This window comes from Falco punctatus, assembly GCF_963210335.1.
Source record: "Falco punctatus genome assembly, chromosome: 3".
NCBI classification, from domain to species: Eukaryota; Metazoa; Chordata; class Aves; order Falconiformes; family Falconidae; genus Falco; species Falco punctatus.
In genome coordinates, this window is record NC_137582.1 from 13,413,342 (window position 1) to 13,431,784 (window position 18,443).

The 18,443-nt window shown below is 60.5% G+C and overlaps 4 protein-coding genes across 4 annotated transcripts; all 4 read left to right on the forward strand.

Annotated features, from left to right (window-relative positions):
* Nucleotides 1-2,197: 2,197 nt before the first annotated feature.
* Nucleotides 2,198-2,500, forward strand: LOC308060239 (feather keratin-like; the record flags this gene model as incomplete). Its single annotated transcript, XM_080378706.1, has 1 exon — nt 2,198-2,500. One exon carries the CDS (start codon nt 2,198-2,200, stop codon nt 2,498-2,500), a length of 303 nt encoding a protein of 100 aa, XP_080234832.1.
* A 4,235-nt stretch (nt 2,501-6,735) lies between these two features.
* On the forward strand, nt 6,736-7,038 carry LOC308060240 (feather keratin-like; the record flags this gene model as incomplete). Its single annotated transcript, XM_080378707.1, has 1 exon — nt 6,736-7,038. The coding sequence occupies one exon, from the start codon at nt 6,736-6,738 to the stop codon at nt 7,036-7,038; it is 303 nt and encodes a 100-aa protein (XP_080234833.1).
* Nucleotides 7,039-11,273: 4,235 nt separating this feature from the next.
* LOC308060241 (feather keratin-like) lies at nt 11,274-11,576 on the forward strand (the record flags this gene model as incomplete). The annotated part of the gene is made up of 1 exon (XM_080378708.1): nt 11,274-11,576. The coding sequence occupies one exon, from the start codon at nt 11,274-11,276 to the stop codon at nt 11,574-11,576; it is 303 nt and encodes a 100-aa protein (XP_080234834.1).
* A 4,235-nt stretch (nt 11,577-15,811) lies between these two features.
* On the forward strand, nt 15,812-16,114 carry LOC308060242 (feather keratin-like; the record flags this gene model as incomplete). Its single annotated transcript, XM_080378709.1, has 1 exon — nt 15,812-16,114. One exon carries the CDS (start codon nt 15,812-15,814, stop codon nt 16,112-16,114), a length of 303 nt encoding a protein of 100 aa, XP_080234835.1.
* Nucleotides 16,115-18,443: the final 2,329 nt, after the last annotated feature.

An 18,443-nucleotide genomic window follows, 5' to 3' on the forward strand; every position in this document is an offset into this window, starting at 1 on the left:
TTTGTCAGGCACGCTTTGCCCTCTGTGAAGCCATGTTGGCCGTCAGCAGTCACGCCTCCCTTTTCCAGGTGCCTTGGCATACTTTCCAGGAGGATCTGCTCCACGATCCCGCCAGGCACGGAGGTGACGCTGACCGACCTGTCGTTAACCTGGGTCTTCCTCTTGACCTTTCTGAAAAGGAGGGTTACCACCTGCCAACTTGCTGTGGGGACGCTCCATCCCACTGCCCGGATCATAGACGAGGATGCTGAACACGGCTGCCCCCACAGCCTGTGAGCGCGCAAGGGGAGACAGCGTCAAAGGCTCTTCTACAAAGCTGAAGTGAACACCAGCCACGTCTCTCTCCTTGTCCACAAAGCTAGCCACTCCAACACAGAAGACAGGGAGGTCAGTCAAGCACGATTCCCTCTTGGTAAATCCATGCTGACGGCTCCTCATCACTTTCTTGTCCTTCAGCAGCTTGGCAACGCTTCCGCGGAGGATTTTCTCCATCACCTCCCCTGGCAACAAGGACAGGCTCACCAGCCTCTGCTCTCCCGCATCTTCCTTCCCGCCCTTCTGCAAGACAGGAGGCCTAAGAGCAATCTTCTAGACACCCGCAACTGCCCCCAGGAGCTATGACCTTTAAAAGATAATCGAGAGTGGCCTCCCAAGGACATCAGCCAGCTCCCCCAGCATTCGTGGCTCTGACTCATCAGGACCCAGGGACTTCCGTACATCCAGTCCCAAGGCACACCTTCCCACTCCCTTCCTCTTCCTCAGCAACAACAACGGCTCGCCCCACACACAGCCTGCAAAACGCTCATCCCGGCTCAACTGGGGCAGGCCTTGCCATCCATCGACCCTTCGGCATGCATCCACCACCACCAGGGCCTCGCTCTGCTGCGCCGTGCAGCGTGCTTACGTCCAACTCCCCTCGGCAATCTCCAAATTCTCTTTCTGCCCGTCTCACACTGTGCAGAGAAATGGCCTCCCCTCCTCGGCATTCACCCCAAGTAAAGAGCCCAAAGGCCCTGGCTCACCAGCCTCCCCCGCCTGCCGCTCCCACTCCACCTCTGCCTCTCGCCACACTCACGGGCTCTCCAGAAATTCACCTGCCTTGGTGAGCTGGCCCACATCAAGCACTGTGGCACGCCAGACACCGGGCTGCAAACGTGCCACCACAGCTAAGGGGTTCGCTACGGAACGGGCAGCACCAGCACTGGCGGAGCCAGGCAGGGCTCCCCACGTCACAGGACCGGCGAGCTCTCAGCCAGGGCTGCCGGGATGACGGCCTGCTCTCCCAAAAAGGCCTCCTCTGCCTCTGCCCGCACCGACACCCCGAGGGACGGACCCCAGGGGGCACAAGCCCAGACACGCAGACCCCTTTCTCCCAGCTACAACCTTACAAGCAAGGCAGGCACCAAGGCACGCACAGAGCACGCTCAGTGGCAAAGGCCAGGCCTCAAGGCAGGCTTAGCAAGCTGGCAGCAAGGCAGGCACGGAGCAAATGCCACTGAGGGGGCTGCCGCTCCTGCCCGCAACAGCAGAAAGCCCAGACCAACCTTCCGGGGCTGCGAGGAAAAGGAGCCCCTCCTTCCCAGCGCACCCACAAAACACACCACACGAGTGCCACAGCATGACCTCACTGACGACACCCCACCCCTCCTAGGCTTCGGTCACATGTTCTGCATGCCCTGACACGCGCCATCAACACCAAGCCTTTGGCCTCTAATATCTGCACCTCAAAGCTGCCGCCAGGCCCAAGTGGACATGTCCTCAAGTGGAGGACACTGCATTGCAGAACTGCGGGGGAAAAACGCACCCCACCTCATTACTCACCAGGCTGTGGCACGCAACAGCTTCTTGCTGCAAAACACCGCGTTGTGCAAAGGCTGTCCCGCCCCTCAGGGTCCAGCATAAAAGCTGGCCCAGCACCTCTCTCTCTCACACGCTGCTCCTGGTGCCTTCTCCTCCACGGTCAACAAGGTGAGCCTGAAGCCCCTTCCCCTCCTTCTCCTGCCCCACACGCCCCGTCTCTTCCAGCACGCGCTGCCTCCAGACTCAGCAGCGCCGACGCCTCCCCACCGCCGCGCTCCCCGCAGCCCCACACCGCGCCTCCACATTCCCCTGCCCTCCTGTAACGCCACCCCTCGCGCCCCCACCACCCTCCGCTTCCTCAACACCCTCTCTTACAGGGCCCCTCCACACCACAGACATGGCCTGCAACAACCTCTGCAGCCCCTGCGGACCCACCCCGCTGGCTAACAGCTGCAACGAGCCCTGCGTCAGGCAGTGCGAAGAATCCCGCGTCGTCATCCAGCCTCCCGCCGTGCTGGTCACCCTGCCGGGACCCATCCTCAGCTCCTTCCCCCAGAGCACCGCCGTCGGATCGTCCTCATCGGCTGCCGTGGGCAACATCCTCAGCTCCCAGGGAGTGCCCGTCTCCTCCGGCGGCTTCGGCTATGGCTTCGGAGGCCTGGGCTGCTACGGTGCCAGAAGAGCCTGCCTGCCCTGCTAAGGGCTCCTTACACCACCCCTGATACCAGCCAACCACACGCTAGAAGCCAAGTCACGGATTGAGGACCTACCTTCAGGCTCCTGCTGCCGCATGGGCTCGCCGTCCGTGGCTCCTCCGCCCCTCAAGGCACAAAGCAAGCAGCGAAGGGGCCAGCCCGCGGTGCCTGGAAACATGAGCTACCTACCTCCTCCTCTTCTGCCACTGTCTTCTTTGCATCGCCCCTACAGCTACATCCGGTACTCTCTGCTGCAAACACCTTCTCACAAGCCAAAGACCACCGAGGCACCTCCGCCGCGCTGCTCCCACTGCAAGGCAGGAAGACCTCGGTGCTCTGGAAAAGTCTACTGCAAGGAAAGGAGCCCTCGGCTGACGGCCGCCCTACTTGCACCTCAGACCCGCTCCCTTCCCCTTGGTGCTCCTGCCATTTCACTCCTTTGCCTCAATAAAGTTCTCCCGCATGCCAGCCTCAGGTGCCTCCTCTTCCTTTCTTCTAAGGCTCTTCCAGCCTCACCCGGCACAGAACCGGGACTCAACAGGCCATCGGGGTGGGTGGACAAGGACCACAAGACCTCTCTTAGGAAGTATCGCCGCAGCAACACCACCTGCTGGCAAGCCGGTGGGCTTCCAGCCCGTGACACAAGCCCTTCACTTGCCCAAACAAAGGCTTGGACACGCTAATGCACTTCCACCCATGCCTCTGACGCAAGCTCCTCCTGTGCGCTGGGTTCACTTTGGCTGGATGCCAGGTGCCCGCCAAGCCGCTCTATCACTCCCCCTCCTCAGCTGGAAAGGGGAGAGAGAACACAACAAAACGGTTTGCGGGTCGAGGTAAGAACAGGGAGGGGATAGAGTCGTCAAAGGGTTTGGGTTGGAAGGGACCTTCAAGATCATCTAGCTCCAAGCCCTCTGCCGTGGGCACGGACGCCTTCCACCACACCAGCTTGCTCAAAGCACCGTCCAGCCTGGCCTTGAACAGCTCCAGGCAGGGGGCAGCCACAGCTGCTCTAGGCAACTTCTTCCAGCATCTCACCGACCTCACGGGAAAGAATTTCTTTCTCATATCTAACCTAAAGCTACCCTCTCTCACGTTAAATCCGTTACCTGTCGTCTTATCACTACACTCCCTGGTCAGGAGGCCCTCCCCATCTTTCCTGAGGGCCCCCTCATAGTACCGCATGGCCGCTGCAAGGTCTCCACAAAGCCTCCTCTTCTCCCGGCTAAACGATCCCAACTCTCTCAGCCTGTCTGCAAAGGGGAGGTGCTGCACCTCCTCCTCATCTTTGTGGCCCTCCTCTGGACCCGCTCGAGCAGGTCCACGCCTTTCTCATGCTGGGGGCCTTCAGAGCCGAATGCAGTACTCCACTCTCACCAGAGCCGAGTAGGGAGGGAGAATCACCTCCCTCGACCTGCCGGCCACGCTGCTTTTGACGCAACCTGGCATACGACTGGCTTTCTGGGCTCTGCGCGAACGTTGCCGGCTCATACTCAGTTCTCCATCCACCAATACCGCCAAGTCCTTCTCCGCAGGGCTGCTCTCAATGCACTCGCCGCCCGGCCTGCAGCCATCTTTGGGATTGCCCCTGGCACTTGGCCTTGTGGCACTCCACGAGCTTTGCACGGGCCCACCTCCCAAGCCTGCCACGGTCCCTCTGCATGGCATCCCTTCCCTCTAGAGCATCAACCGCAACACTCAGCTTGGCGTCATCCGCAAACTTGCCGAGGCTGCACACTCCAGCCCACTGTCCGTGGCCCTAACAAAGATGTTAAATCATACTGGCCCCAGCACGGACCCCTGAGGGACACCACTCATCACTGGGCTCCACTCGGACATCGAGCCTTTCATTGCAACTCATTGAGAGCACCCATCCAGCCAATCACACCCCGAGCGGTCCACCCACCAAGTCCGCATCTCTCCATTTTAGAGACAAGGATGTTGCGCGGGACAGTATCAAATGCTCTGCACAAGTCCAGGGACGTGACGCCAGTCGCTCTTCCCTTACCCACCAATGCCTTATTCCTGTCATAGAAGGCCACCCCATTTGTCAGGCACGCTTTGCCCTCTGTGAAGCCATGTTGGCCGTCAGCAGTCACGCCTCCCTTTTCCAGGTGCCTTGGCATACTTTCCAGGAGGATCTGCTCCACGATCCCGCCAGGCACGGAGGTGACGCTGACCGACCTGTCGTTAACCTGGGTCTTCCTCTTGACCTTTCTGAAAAGGAGGGTTACCACCTGCCAACTTGCTGTGGGGACGCTCCATCCCACTGCCCGGATCATAGACGAGGATGCTGAACACGGCTGCCCCCACAGCCTGTGAGCGCGCAAGGGGAGACAGCGTCAAAGGCTCTTCTACAAAGCTGAAGTGAACACCAGCCACGTCTCTCTCCTTGTCCACAAAGCTAGCCACTCCAACACAGAAGACAGGGAGGTCAGTCAAGCACGATTCCCTCTTGGTAAATCCATGCTGACGGCTCCTCATCACTTTCTTGTCCTTCAGCAGCTTGGCAACGCTTCCGCGGAGGATTTTCTCCATCACCTCCCCTGGCAACAAGGACAGGCTCACCAGCCTCTGCTCTCCCGCATCTTCCTTCCCGCCCTTCTGCAAGACAGGAGGCCTAAGAGCAATCTTCTAGACACCCGCAACTGCCCCCAGGAGCTATGACCTTTAAAAGATAATCGAGAGTGGCCTCCCAAGGACATCAGCCAGCTCCCCCAGCATTCGTGGCTCTGACTCATCAGGACCCAGGGACTTCCGTACATCCAGTCCCAAGGCACACCTTCCCACTCCCTTCCTCTTCCTCAGCAACAACAACGGCTCGCCCCACACACAGCCTGCAAAACGCTCATCCCGGCTCAACTGGGGCAGGCCTTGCCATCCATCGACCCTTCGGCATGCATCCACCACCACCAGGGCCTCGCTCTGCTGCGCCGTGCAGCGTGCTTACGTCCAACTCCCCTCGGCAATCTCCAAATTCTCTTTCTGCCCGTCTCACACTGTGCAGAGAAATGGCCTCCCCTCCTCGGCATTCACCCCAAGTAAAGAGCCCAAAGGCCCTGGCTCACCAGCCTCCCCCGCCTGCCGCTCCCACTCCACCTCTGCCTCTCGCCACACTCACGGGCTCTCCAGAAATTCACCTGCCTTGGTGAGCTGGCCCACATCAAGCACTGTGGCACGCCAGACACCGGGCTGCAAACGTGCCACCACAGCTAAGGGGTTCGCTACGGAACGGGCAGCACCAGCACTGGCGGAGCCAGGCAGGGCTCCCCACGTCACAGGACCGGCGAGCTCTCAGCCAGGGCTGCCGGGATGATGGCCTGCTCTCCCAAAAAGGCCTCCTCTGCCTCTGCCCGCACCGACACCCCGAGGGACGGACCCCAGAGGGCACAAGCCCAGACACGCAGACCCCTTTCTCCCAGCTACAACCTTACAAGCAAGGCAGGCACCAAGGCACGCACAGAGCACGCTCAGTGGCAAAGGCCAGGCCTCAAGGCAGGCTTAGGAAGCTGGCAGCAAGGCAGGCACGGAGCAAATGCCACTGAGGGGGCTGCCGCTCCTGCCCGCAACAGCAGAAAGCCCAGACCAACCTTCCGGGGCTGCGAGGAAAAGGAGCCCCTCCTTCCCAGCGCACCCACAAAACACACCACACGAGTGCCACAGCATGACCTCACTGACGACACCCCACCCCTCCTAGGCTTCGGTCACATGTTCTGCATGCCCTGACACGCGCCATCAACACCAAGCCTTTGGCCTCTAATATCTGCACCTCAAAGCTGCCGCCAGGCCCAAGTGGACATGTCCTCAAGTGGAGGACACTGCATTGCAGAACTGCGGGGGAAAAACGCACCCCACCTCATTACTCACCAGGCTGTGGCACGCAACAGCTTCTTGCTGCAAAACACCGCGTTGTGCAAAGGCTGTCCCGCCCCTCAGGGTCCAGCATAAAAGCTGGCCCAGCACCTCTCTCTCTCACACGCTGCTCCTGGTGCCTTCTCCTCCACGGTCAACAAGGTGAGCCTGAAGCCCCTTCCCCTCCTTCTCCTGCCCCACACGCCCCGTCTCTTCCAGCACGCGCTGCCTCCAGACTCAGCAGCGCCGACGCCTCCCCACCGCCGCGCTCCCCGCAGCCCCACACCGCGCCTCCACATTCCCCTGCCCTCCTGTAACGCCACCCCTCGCGCCCCCACCACCCTCCGCTTCCTCAACACCCTCTCTTACAGGGCCCCTCCACACCACAGACATGGCCTGCAACAACCTCTGCAGCCCCTGCGGACCCACCCCGCTGGCTAACAGCTGCAACGAGCCCTGCGTCAGGCAGTGCGAAGAATCCCGCGTCGTCATCCAGCCTCCCGCCGTGCTGGTCACCCTGCCGGGACCCATCCTCAGCTCCTTCCCCCAGAGCACCGCCGTCGGATCGTCCTCATCGGCTGCCGTGGGCAACATCCTCAGCTCCCAGGGAGTGCCCGTCTCCTCCGGCGGCTTCGGCTATGGCTTCGGAGGCCTGGGCTGCTACGGTGCCAGAAGAGCCTGCCTGCCCTGCTAAGGGCTCCTTACACCACCCCTGATACCAGCCAACCACACGCTAGAAGCCAAGTCACGGATTGAGGACCTACCTTCAGGCTCCTGCTGCCGCATGGGCTCGCCGTCCGTGGCTCCTCCGCCCCTCAAGGCACAAAGCAAGCAGCGAAGGGGCCAGCCCGCGGTGCCTGGAAACATGAGCTACCTACCTCCTCCTCTTCTGCCACTGTCTTCTTTGCATCGCCCCTACAGCTACATCCGGTACTCTCTGCTGCAAACACCTTCTCACAAGCCAAAGACCACCGAGGCACCTCCGCCGCGCTGCTCCCACTGCAAGGCAGGAAGACCTCGGTGCTCTGGAAAAGTCTACTGCAAGGAAAGGAGCCCTCGGCTGACGGCCGCCCTACTTGCACCTCAGACCCGCTCCCTTCCCCTTGGTGCTCCTGCCATTTCACTCCTTTGCCTCAATAAAGTTCTCCCGCATGCCAGCCTCAGGTGCCTCCTCTTCCTTTCTTCTAAGGCTCTTCCAGCCTCACCCGGCACAGAACCGGGACTCAACAGGCCATCGGGGTGGGTGGACAAGGACCACAAGACCTCTCTTAGGAAGTATCGCCGCAGCAACACCACCTGCTGGCAAGCCGGTGGGCTTCCAGCCCGTGACACAAGCCCTTCACTTGCCCAAACAAAGGCTTGGACACGCTAATGCACTTCCACCCATGCCTCTGACGCAAGCTCCTCCTGTGCGCTGGGTTCACTTTGGCTGGATGCCAGGTGCCCGCCAAGCCGCTCTATCACTCCCCCTCCTCAGCTGGAAAGGGGAGAGAGAACACAACAAAACGGTTTGCGGGTCGAGGTAAGAACAGGGAGGGGATAGAGTCGTCAAAGGGTTTGGGTTGGAAGGGACCTTCAAGATCACCTAGCTCCAAGCCCTCTGCCGTGGGCAGGGACGCCTTCCACCACACCAGCTTGCTCAAAGCACCGTCCAGCCTGGCCTTGAACAGCTCCAGGCAGGGGGCAGCCACAGCTGCTCTAGGCAACTTCTTCCAGCATCTCACCGACCTCACGGGAAAGAATTTCTTTCTCATATCTAACCTAAAGCTACCCTCTCTCACGTTAAATCCGTTACCTGTCGTCTTATCACTACACTCCCTGGTCAGGAGGCCCTCCCCATCTTTCCTGAGGGCCCCCTCATAGTACCGCATGGCCGCTGCAAGGTCTCCACAAAGCCTCCTCTTCTCCCGGCTAAACGATCCCAACTCTCTCAGCCTGTCTGCAAAGGGGAGGTGCTGCACCTCCTCCTCATCTTTGTGGCCCTCCTCTGGACCCGCTCGAGCAGGTCCACGCCTTTCTCATGCTGGGGGCCTTCAGAGCCGAATGCAGTACTCCACTCTCACCAGAGCCGAGTAGGGAGGGAGAATCACCTCCCTCGACCTGCCGGCCACGCTGCTTTTGACGCAACCTGGCATACGACTGGCTTTCTGGGCTCCGCGCGAACGTTGCCGGCTCATACTCAGTTCTCCATCCACCAATACCGCCAAGTCCTTCTCCGCAGGGCTGCTCTCAATGCACTCGCCGCCCGGCCTGCAGCCATCTTTGGGATTGCCCCTGGCACTTGGCCTTGTGGCACTCCACGAGCTTTGCACGGGCCCACCTCCCAAGCCTGCCACGGTCCCTCTGCATGGCATCCCTTCCCTCTAGAGCATCAACCGCAACACTCAGCTTGGCGTCATCCGCAAACTTGCCGAGGCTGCACACTCCAGCCCACTGTCCATGGCCCTAACAAAGATGTTAAATCATACTGGCCCCAGCACGGACCCCTGAGGGACACCACTCATCACTGGGCTCCACTCGGACATCGAGCCTTTCATTGCAACTCATTGAGAGCACCCATCCAGCCAATCACACACCGAGCGGTCCACCCACCAAGTCCGCATCTCTCCATTTTAGAGACAAGGATGTTGCGCGGGACAGTATCAAATGCTCTGCACAAGTCCAGGGACGTGACGCCAGTCGCTCTTCCCTTACCCACCAATGCCTTAATCCTGTCATAGAAGGCCACCCCATTTGTCAGGCACGCTTTGCCCTCTGTGAAGCCATGTTGGCCGTCAGCAGTCACGCCTCCCTTTTCCAGGTGCCTTGGCATACTTTCCAGGAGGATCTGCTCCACGATCCCGCCAGGCACGGAGGTGACGCTGACCGACCTGTCGTTAACCTGGGTCTTCCTCTTGACCTTTCTGAAAAGGAGGGTTACCACCTGCCAACTTGCTGTGGGGACGCTCCATCCCACTGCCCGGATCATAGACGAGGATGCTGAACACGGCTGCCCCCACAGCCTGTGAGCGCGCAAGGGGAGACAGCGTCAAAGGCTCTTCTACAAAGCTGAAGTGAACACCAGCCACGTCTCTCTCCTTGTCCACAAAGCTAGCCAGCCCAACACAGAAGACAGGGAGGTCAGTCAAGCACGATTCCCTCTTGGTAAATCCATGCTGATGGCTCCTCATCACTTTCTTGTCCTTCAGCAGCTTGGCAACGCTTCCGCGGAGGATTTTCTCCATCACCTCCCCTGGCAACAAGGACAGGCTCACCAGCCTCTGCTCTCCCGCATCTTCCTTCCCGCCCTTCTGCAAGACAGGAGGCCTAAGAGCAATCTTCTAGACACCCGCAACTGCCCCCAGGAGCTATGACCTTTAAAAGATAATCGAGAGTGGCCTCCCAAGGACATCAGCCAGCTCCCCCAGCATTCGTGGCTCTGACTCATCAGGACCCAGGGACTTCCGTACATCCAGTCCCAAGGCACACCTTCCCACTCCCTTCCTCTTCCTCAGCAACAACAACGGCTCGCCCCACACACAGCCTGCAAAACGCTCATCCCGGCTCAACTGGGGCAGGCCTTGCCATCCATCGACCCTTCGGCATGCATCCACCACCACCAGGGCCTCGCTCTGCTGCGCCGTGCAGCGTGCTTACGTCCAACTCCCCTCGGCAATCTCCAAATTCTCTTTCTGCCCGTCTCACACTGTGCAGAGAAATGGCCTCCCCTCCTCGGCATTCACCCCAAGTAAAGAGCCCAAAGGCCCTGGCTCACCAGCCTCCCCCGCCTGCCGCTCCCACTCCACCTCTGCCTCTCGCCACACTCACGGGCTCTCCAGAAATTCACCTGCCTTGGTGAGCTGGCCCACATCAAGCACTGTGGCACGCCAGACACCGGGCTGCAAACGTGCCACCACAGCTAAGGGGTTCGCTACGGAACGGGCAGCACCAGCACTGGCGGAGCCAGGCAGGGCTCCCCACGTCACAGGACCGGCGAGCTCTCAGCCAGGGCTGCCGGGATGACGGCCTGCTCTCCCAAAAAGGCCTCCTCTGCCTCTGCCCGCACCGACACCCCGAGGGACGGACCCCAGGGGGCACAAGCCCAGACACGCAGACCCCTTTCTCCCAGCTACAACCTTACAAGCAAGGCGGGCACCAAGGCACGCACAGAGCACGCTCAGTGGCAAAGGCCAGGCCTCAAGGCAGGCTTAGCAAGCTGGCAGCAAGGCAGGCACGGAGCAAATGCCACTGAGGGGGCTGCCGCTCCTGCCCGCAACAGCAGAAAGCCCAGACCAACCTTCCGGGGCTGCGAGGAAAAGGAGCCCCTCCTTCCCAGCGCACCCACAAAACACACCACACGAGTGCCACAGCATGACCTCACTGACGACACCCCACCCCTCCTAGGCTTCGGTCACATGTTCTGCATGCCCTGACACGCGCCATCAACACCAAGCCTTTGGCCTCTAATATCTGCACCTCAAAGCTGCCGCCAGGCCCAAGTGGACATGTCCTCAAGTGGAGGACACTGCATTGCAGAACTGCGGGGGAAAAACGCACCCCACCTCATTACTCACCAGGCTGTGGCACGCAACAGCTTCTTGCTGCAAAACACCGCGTTGTGCAAAGGCTGTCCCGCCCCTCAGGGTCCAGCATAAAAGCTGGCCCAGCACCTCTCTCTCTCACACGCTGCTCCTGGTGCCTTCTCCTCCACGGTCAACAAGGTGAGCCTGAAGCCCCTTCCCCTCCTTCTCCTGCCCCACACGCCCCGTCTCTTCCAGCACGCGCTGCCTCCAGACTCAGCAGCGCCGACGCCTCCCCACCGCCGCGCTCCCCGCAGCCCCACACCGCGCCTCCACATTCCCCTGCCCTCCTGTAACGCCACCCCTCGCGCCCCCACCACCCTCCGCTTCCTCAACACCCTCTCTTACAGGGCCCCTCCACACCACAGACATGGCCTGCAACAACCTCTGCAGCCCCTGCGGACCCACCCCGCTGGCTAACAGCTGCAACGAGCCCTGCGTCAGGCAGTGCGAAGAATCCCGCGTCGTCATCCAGCCTCCCGCCGTGCTGGTCACCCTGCCGGGACCCATCCTCAGCTCCTTCCCCCAGAGCACCGCCGTCGGATCGTCCTCATCGGCTGCCGTGGGCAACATCCTCAGCTCCCAGGGAGTGCCCGTCTCCTCCGGCGGCTTCGGCTATGGCTTCGGAGGCCTGGGCTGCTACGGTGCCAGAAGAGCCTGCCTGCCCTGCTAAGGGCTCCTTACACCACCCCTGATACCAGCCAACCACACGCTAGAAGCCAAGTCACGGATTGAGGACCTACCTTCAGGCTCCTGCTGCCGCATGGGCTCGCCGTCCGTGGCTCCTCCGCCCCTCAAGGCACAAAGCAAGCAGCGAAGGGGCCAGCCCGCGGTGCCTGGAAACATGAGCTACCTACCTCCTCCTCTTCTGCCACTGTCTTCTTTGCATCGCCCCTACAGCTACATCCGGTACTCTCTGCTGCAAACACCTTCTCACAAGCCAAAGACCACCGAGGCACCTCCGCCGCGCTGCTCCCACTGCAAGGCAGGAAGACCTCGGTGCTCTGGAAAAGTCTACTGCAAGGAAAGGAGCCCTCGGCTGACGGCCGCCCTACTTGCACCTCAGACCCGCTCCCTTCCCCTTGGTGCTCCTGCCATTTCACTCCTTTGCCTCAATAAAGTTCTCCCGCATGCCAGCCTCAGGTGCCTCCTCTTCCTTTCTTCTAAGGCTCTTCCAGCCTCACCCGGCACAGAACCGGGACTCAACAGGCCATCGGGGTGGGTGGACAAGGACCACAAGACCTCTCTTAGGAAGTATCGCCGCAGCAACACCACCTGCTGGCAAGCCGGTGGGCTTCCAGCCCGTGACACAAGCCCTTCACTTGCCCAAACAAAGGCTTGGACACGCTAATGCACTTCCACCCATGCCTCTGACGCAAGCTCCTCCTGTGCGCTGGGTTCACTTTGGCTGGATGCCAGGTGCCCGCCAAGCCGCTCTATCACTCCCCCTCCTCAGCTGGAAAGGGGAGAGAGAACACAACAAAACGGTTTGCGGGTCGAGGTAAGAACAGGGAGGGGATAGAGTCGTCAAAGGGTTTGGGTTGGAAGGGACCTTCAAGATCATCTAGCTCCAAGCCCTCTGCCGTGGGCAGGGACGCCTTCCACCACACCAGCTTGCTCAAAGCACCGTCCAGCCTGGCCTTGAACAGCTCCAGGCAGGGGGCAGCCACAGCTGCTCTAGGCAACTTCTTCCAGCATCTCACCGACCTCACGGGAAAGAATTTCTTTCTCATATCTAACCTAAAGCTACCCTCTCTCACGTTAAATCCGTTACCTGTCGTCTTATCACTACACTCCCTGGTCAGGAGGCCCTCCCCATCTTTCCTGAGGGCCCCCTCATAGTACCGCATGGCCGCTGCAAGGTCTCCACAAAGCCTCCTCTTCTCCCGGCTAAACGATCCCAACTCTCTCAGCCTGTCTGCAAAGGGGAGGTGCTGCACCTCCTCCTCATCTTTGTGGCCCTCCTCTGGACCCGCTCGAGCAGGTCCACGCCTTTCTCATGCTGGGGGCCTTCAGAGCCGAATGCAGTACTCCACTCTCACCAGAGCCGAGTAGGGAGGGAGAATCACCTCCCTCGACCTGCCGGCCACGCTGCTTTTGACGCAACCTGGCATACGACTGGCTTTCTGGGCTCCGCGCGAACGTTGCCGGCTCATACTCAGTTCTCCATCCACCAATACCGCCAAGTCCTTCTCCGCAGGGCTGCTCTCAATGCACTCGCCGCCCGGCCTGCAGCCATCTTTGGGATTGCCCCTGGCACTTGGCCTTGTGGCACTCCACGAGCTTTGCACGGGCCCACCTCCCAAGCCTGCCACGGTCCCTCTGCATGGCATCCCTTCCCTCTAGAGCATCAACCGCAACACTCAGCTTGGCGTCATCCGCAAACTTGCCGAGGCTGCACACTCCAGCCCACTGTCCATGGCCCTAACAAAGATGTTAAATCATACTGGCCCCAGCACGGACCCCTGAGGGACACCACTCATCACTGGGCTCCACTCGGACATCGAGCCTTTCATTGCAACTCATTGAGAGCACCCATCCAGCCAATCACACACCGAGCGGTCCACCCACCAAGTCCGCATCTCTCCATTTTAGAGACAAGGATGTTGCGCGGGACAGTATCAAATGCTCTGCACAAGTCCAGGGACGTGACGCCAGTCGCTCTTCCCTTACCCACCAATGCCTTAATCCTGTCATAGAAGGCCACCCCATTTGTCAGGCACGCTTTGCCCTCTGTGAAGCCATGTTGGCCGTCAGCAGTCACGCCTCCCTTTTCCAGGTGCCTTGGCATACTTTCCAGGAGGATCTGCTCCACGATCCCGCCAGGCACGGAGGTGACGCTGACCGACCTGTCGTTAACCTGGGTCTTCCTCTTGACCTTTCTGAAAAGGAGGGTTACCACCTGCCAACTTGCTGTGGGGATGCTCCATCCCACTGCCCGGATCATAGACGAGGATGCTGAACACGGCTGCCCCCACAGCCTGTGAGCGCGCAAGGGGAGACAGCGTCAAAGGCTCTTCTACAAAGCTGAAGTGAACACCAGCCACGTCTCTCTCCTTGTCCACAAAGCTAGCCAGCCCAACACAGAAGACAGGGAGGTCAGTCAAGCACGATTCCCTCTTGGTAAATCCATGCTGATGGCTCCTCATCACTTTCTTGTCCTTCAGCAGCTTGGCAACGCTTCCGCGGAGGATTTTCTCCATCACCTCCCCTGGCAACAAGGACAGGCTCACCAGCCTCTGCTCTCCCGCATCTTCCTTCCCGCCCTTCTGCAAGACAGGAGGCCTAAGAGCAATCTTCTAGACACCCGCAACTGCCCCCAGGAGCTATGACCTTTAAAAGATAATCGAGAGTGGCCTCCCAAGGACATCAGCCAGCTCCCCCAGCATTCGTGGCTCTGACTCATCAGGACCCAGGGACTTCCGTACATCCAGTCCCAAGGCACACCTTCCCACTCCCTTCCTCTTCCTCAGCAACAACAACGGCTCGCCCCACACACAGCCTGCAAAACGCTCATCCCGGCTCAACTGGGGCAGGCCTTGCCATCCATCGACCCTTCGGCATGCATCCACCACCACCAGGGCCTCGCTCTGCTGCGCCGTGCAGCGTGCTTACGTCCAACTCCCCTCGGCAATCTCCAAATTCTCTTTCTGCCCGTCTCACACTGTGCAGAGAAATGGCCTCCCCTCCTCGGCATTCACCCCAAGTAAAGAGCCCAAAGGCCCTGGCTCACCAGCCTCCCCCGCCTGCCGCTCCCACTCCACCTCTGCCTCTCGCCACACTCACGGGCTCTCCAGAAATTCACCTGCCTTGGTGAGCTGGCCCACATCAAGCACTGTGGCACGCCAGACACCGGGCTGCAAACGTGCCACCACAGCTAAGGGGTTCGCTACGGAACGGGCAGCACCAGCACTGGCGGAGCCAGGCAGGGCTCCCCACGTCACAGGACCGGCGAGCTCTCAGCCAGGGCTGCCGGGATGACGGCCTGCTCTCCCAAAAAGGCCTCCTCTGCCTCTGCCCGCACCGACACCCCGAGGGACGGACCCCAGGGGGCACAAGCCCAGACACGCAGACCCCTTTCTCCCAGCTACAACCTTACAAGCAAGGCGGGCACCAAGGCACGCACAGAGCACGCTCAGTGGCAAAGGCCAGGCCTCAAGGCAGGCTTAGCAAGCTGGCAGCAAGGCAGGCACGGAGCAAATGCCACTGAGGGGGCTGCCGCTCCTGCCCGCAACAGCAGAAAGCCCAGACCAACCTTCCGGGGCTGCGAGGAAAAGGAGCCCCTCCTTCCCAGCGCACCCACAAAACACACCACACGAGTGCCACAGCATGACCTCACTGACGACACCCCACCCCTCCTAGGCTTCGGTCACATGTTCTGCATGCCCTGACACGCGCCATCAACACCAAGCCTTTGGCCTCTAATATCTGCACCTCAAAGCTGCCGCCAGGCCCAAGTGGACATGTCCTCAAGTGGAGGACACTGCATTGCAGAACTGCGGGGGAAAAACGCACCCCACCTCATTACTCACCAGGCTGTGGCACGCAACAGCTTCTTGCTGCAAAACACCGCGTTGTGCAAAGGCTGTCCCGCCCCTCAGGGTCCAGCATAAAAGCTGGCCCAGCACCTCTCTCTCTCACACGCTGCTCCTGGTGCCTTCTCCTCCACGGTCAACAAGGTGAGCCTGAAGCCCCTTCCCCTCCTTCTCCTGCCCCACACGCCCCGTCTCTTCCAGCACGCGCTGCCTCCAGACTCAGCAGCGCCGACGCCTCCCCACCGCCGCGCTCCCCGCAGCCCCACACCGCGCCTCCACATTCCCCTGCCCTCCTGTAACGCCACCCCTCGCGCCCCCACCACCCTCCGCTTCCTCAACACCCTCTCTTACAGGGCCCCTCCACACCACAGACATGGCCTGCAACAACCTCTGCAGCCCCTGCGGACCCACCCCGCTGGCTAACAGCTGCAACGAGCCCTGCGTCAGGCAGTGCGAAGAATCCCGCGTCGTCATCCAGCCTCCCGCCGTGCTGGTCACCCTGCCGGGACCCATCCTCAGCTCCTTCCCCCAGAGCACCGCCGTCGGATCGTCCTCATCGGCTGCCGTGGGCAACATCCTCAGCTCCCAGGGAGTGCCCGTCTCCTCCGGCGGCTTCGGCTATGGCTTCGGAGGCCTGGGCTGCTACGGTGCCAGAAGAGCCTGCCTGCCCTGCTAAGGGCTCCTTACACCACCCCTGATACCAGCCAACCACACGCTAGAAGCCAAGTCACGGATTGAGGACCTACCTTCAGGCTCCTGCTGCCGCATGGGCTCGCCGTCCGTGGCTCCTCCGCCCCTCAAGGCACAAAGCAAGCAGCGAAGGGGCCAGCCCGCGGTGCCTGGAAACATGAGCTACCTACCTCCTCCTCTTCTGCCACTGTCTTCTTTGCATCGCCCCTACAGCTACATCCGGTACTCTCTGCTGCAAACACCTTCTCACAAGCCAAAGACCACCGAGGCACCTCCGCCGCGCTGCTCCCACTGCAAGGCAGGAAGACCTCGGTGCTCTGGAAAAGTCTACTGCAAGGAAAGGAGCCCTCGGCTGACGGCCGCCCTACTTGCACCTCAGACCCGCTCCCTTCCCCTTGGTGCTCCTGCCATTTCACTCCTTTGCCTCAATAAAGTTCTCCCGCATGCCAGCCTCAGGTGCCTCCTCTTCCTTTCTTCTAAGGCTCTTCCAGCCTCACCCGGCACAGAACCGGGACTCAACAGGCCATCGGGGTGGGTGGACAAGGACCACAAGACCTCTCTTAGGAAGTATCGCCGCAGCAACACCACCTGCTGGCAAGCCGGTGGGCTTCCAGCCCGTGACACAAGCCCTTCACTTGCCCAAACAAAGGCTTGGACACGCTAATGCACTTCCACCCATGCCTCTGACGCAAGCTCCTCCTGTGCGCTGGGTTCACTTTGGCTGGATGCCAGGTGCCCGCCAAGCCGCTCTATCACTCCCCCTCCTCAGCTGGAAAGGGGAGAGAGAACACAACAAAACGGTTTGCGGGTCGAGGTAAGAACAGGGAGGGGATAGAGTCGTCAAAGGGTTTGGGTTGGAAGGGACCTTCAAGATCATCTAGCTCCAAGCCCTCTGCCGTGGGCAGGGACGCCTTCCACCACACCAGCTTGCTCAAAGCACCGTCCAGCCTGGCCTTGAACAGCTCCAGGCAGGGGGCAGCCACAGCTGCTCTAGGCAACTTCTTCCAGCATCTCACCGACCTCACGGGAAAGAATTTCTTTCTCATATCTAACCTAAAGCTACCCTCTCTCACGTTAAATCCGTTACCTGTCGTCTTATCACTACACTCCCTGGTCAGGAGGCCCTCCCCATCTTTCCTGAGGGCCCCCTCATAGTACCGCATGGCCGCTGCAAGGTCTCCACAAAGCCTCCTCTTCTCCCGGCTAAACGATCCCAACTCTCTCAGCCTGTCTGCAAAGGGGAGGTGCTGCACCTCCTCCTCATCTTTGTGGCCCTCCTCTGGACCCGCTCGAGCAGGTCCACGCCTTTCTCATGCTGGGGGCCTTCAGAGCCGAATGCAGTACTCCACTCTCACCAGAGCCGAGTAGGGAGGGAGAATCACCTCCCTCGACCTGCCGGCCACGCTGCTTTTGACGCAACCTGGCATACGACTGGCTTTCTGGGCTCCGCGCGAACGTTGCCGGCTCATACTCAGTTCTCCATCCACCAATACCGCCAAGTCCTTCTCCGCAGGGCTGCTCTCAATGCACTCGCCGCCCGGCCTGCAGCCATCTTTGGGATTGCCCCTGGCACTTGGCCTTGTGGCACTCCACGAGCTTTGCACGGGCCCACCTCCCAAGCCTGCCACGGTCCCTCTGCATGGCATCCCTTCCCTCTAGAGCATCAACCGCAACACTCAGCTTGGCGTCATCCGCAAACTTGCCGAGGCTGCACACTCCAGCCCACTGTCCATGGCCCTAACAAAGATGTTAAATCATACTGGCCCCAGCACGGACCCCTGAGGGACACCACTCATCACTGGGCTCCACTCGGACATCGAGCCTTTCATTGCAACTCATTGAGAGCACCCATCCAGCCAATCACACACCGAGCGGTCCACCCACCAAGTCCGCATCTCTCCATTTTAGAGACAAGGATGTTGCGCGGGACAGTATCAAATGCTCTGCACAAGTCCAGGGACGTGACGCCAGTCGCTCTTCCCTTACCCACCAATGCCTTAATCCTGTCATAGAAGGCCACCCCATTTGTCAGGCACGCTTTGCCCTCTGTGAAGCCATGTTGGCCGTCAGCAGTCACGCCTCCCTTTTCCAGGTGCCTTGGCATACTTTCCAGGAGGATCTGCTCCACGATCCCGCCAGGCACGGAGGTGACGCTGACCGACCTGTCGTTAACCTGGGTCTTCCTCTTGACCTTTCTGAAAAGGAGGGTTACCACCTGCCAACTTGCTGTGGGGACGCTCCATCCCACTGCCCGGATCATAGACGAGGATGCTGAACACGGCTGCCCCCACAGCCTGTGAGCGCGCAAGGGGAGA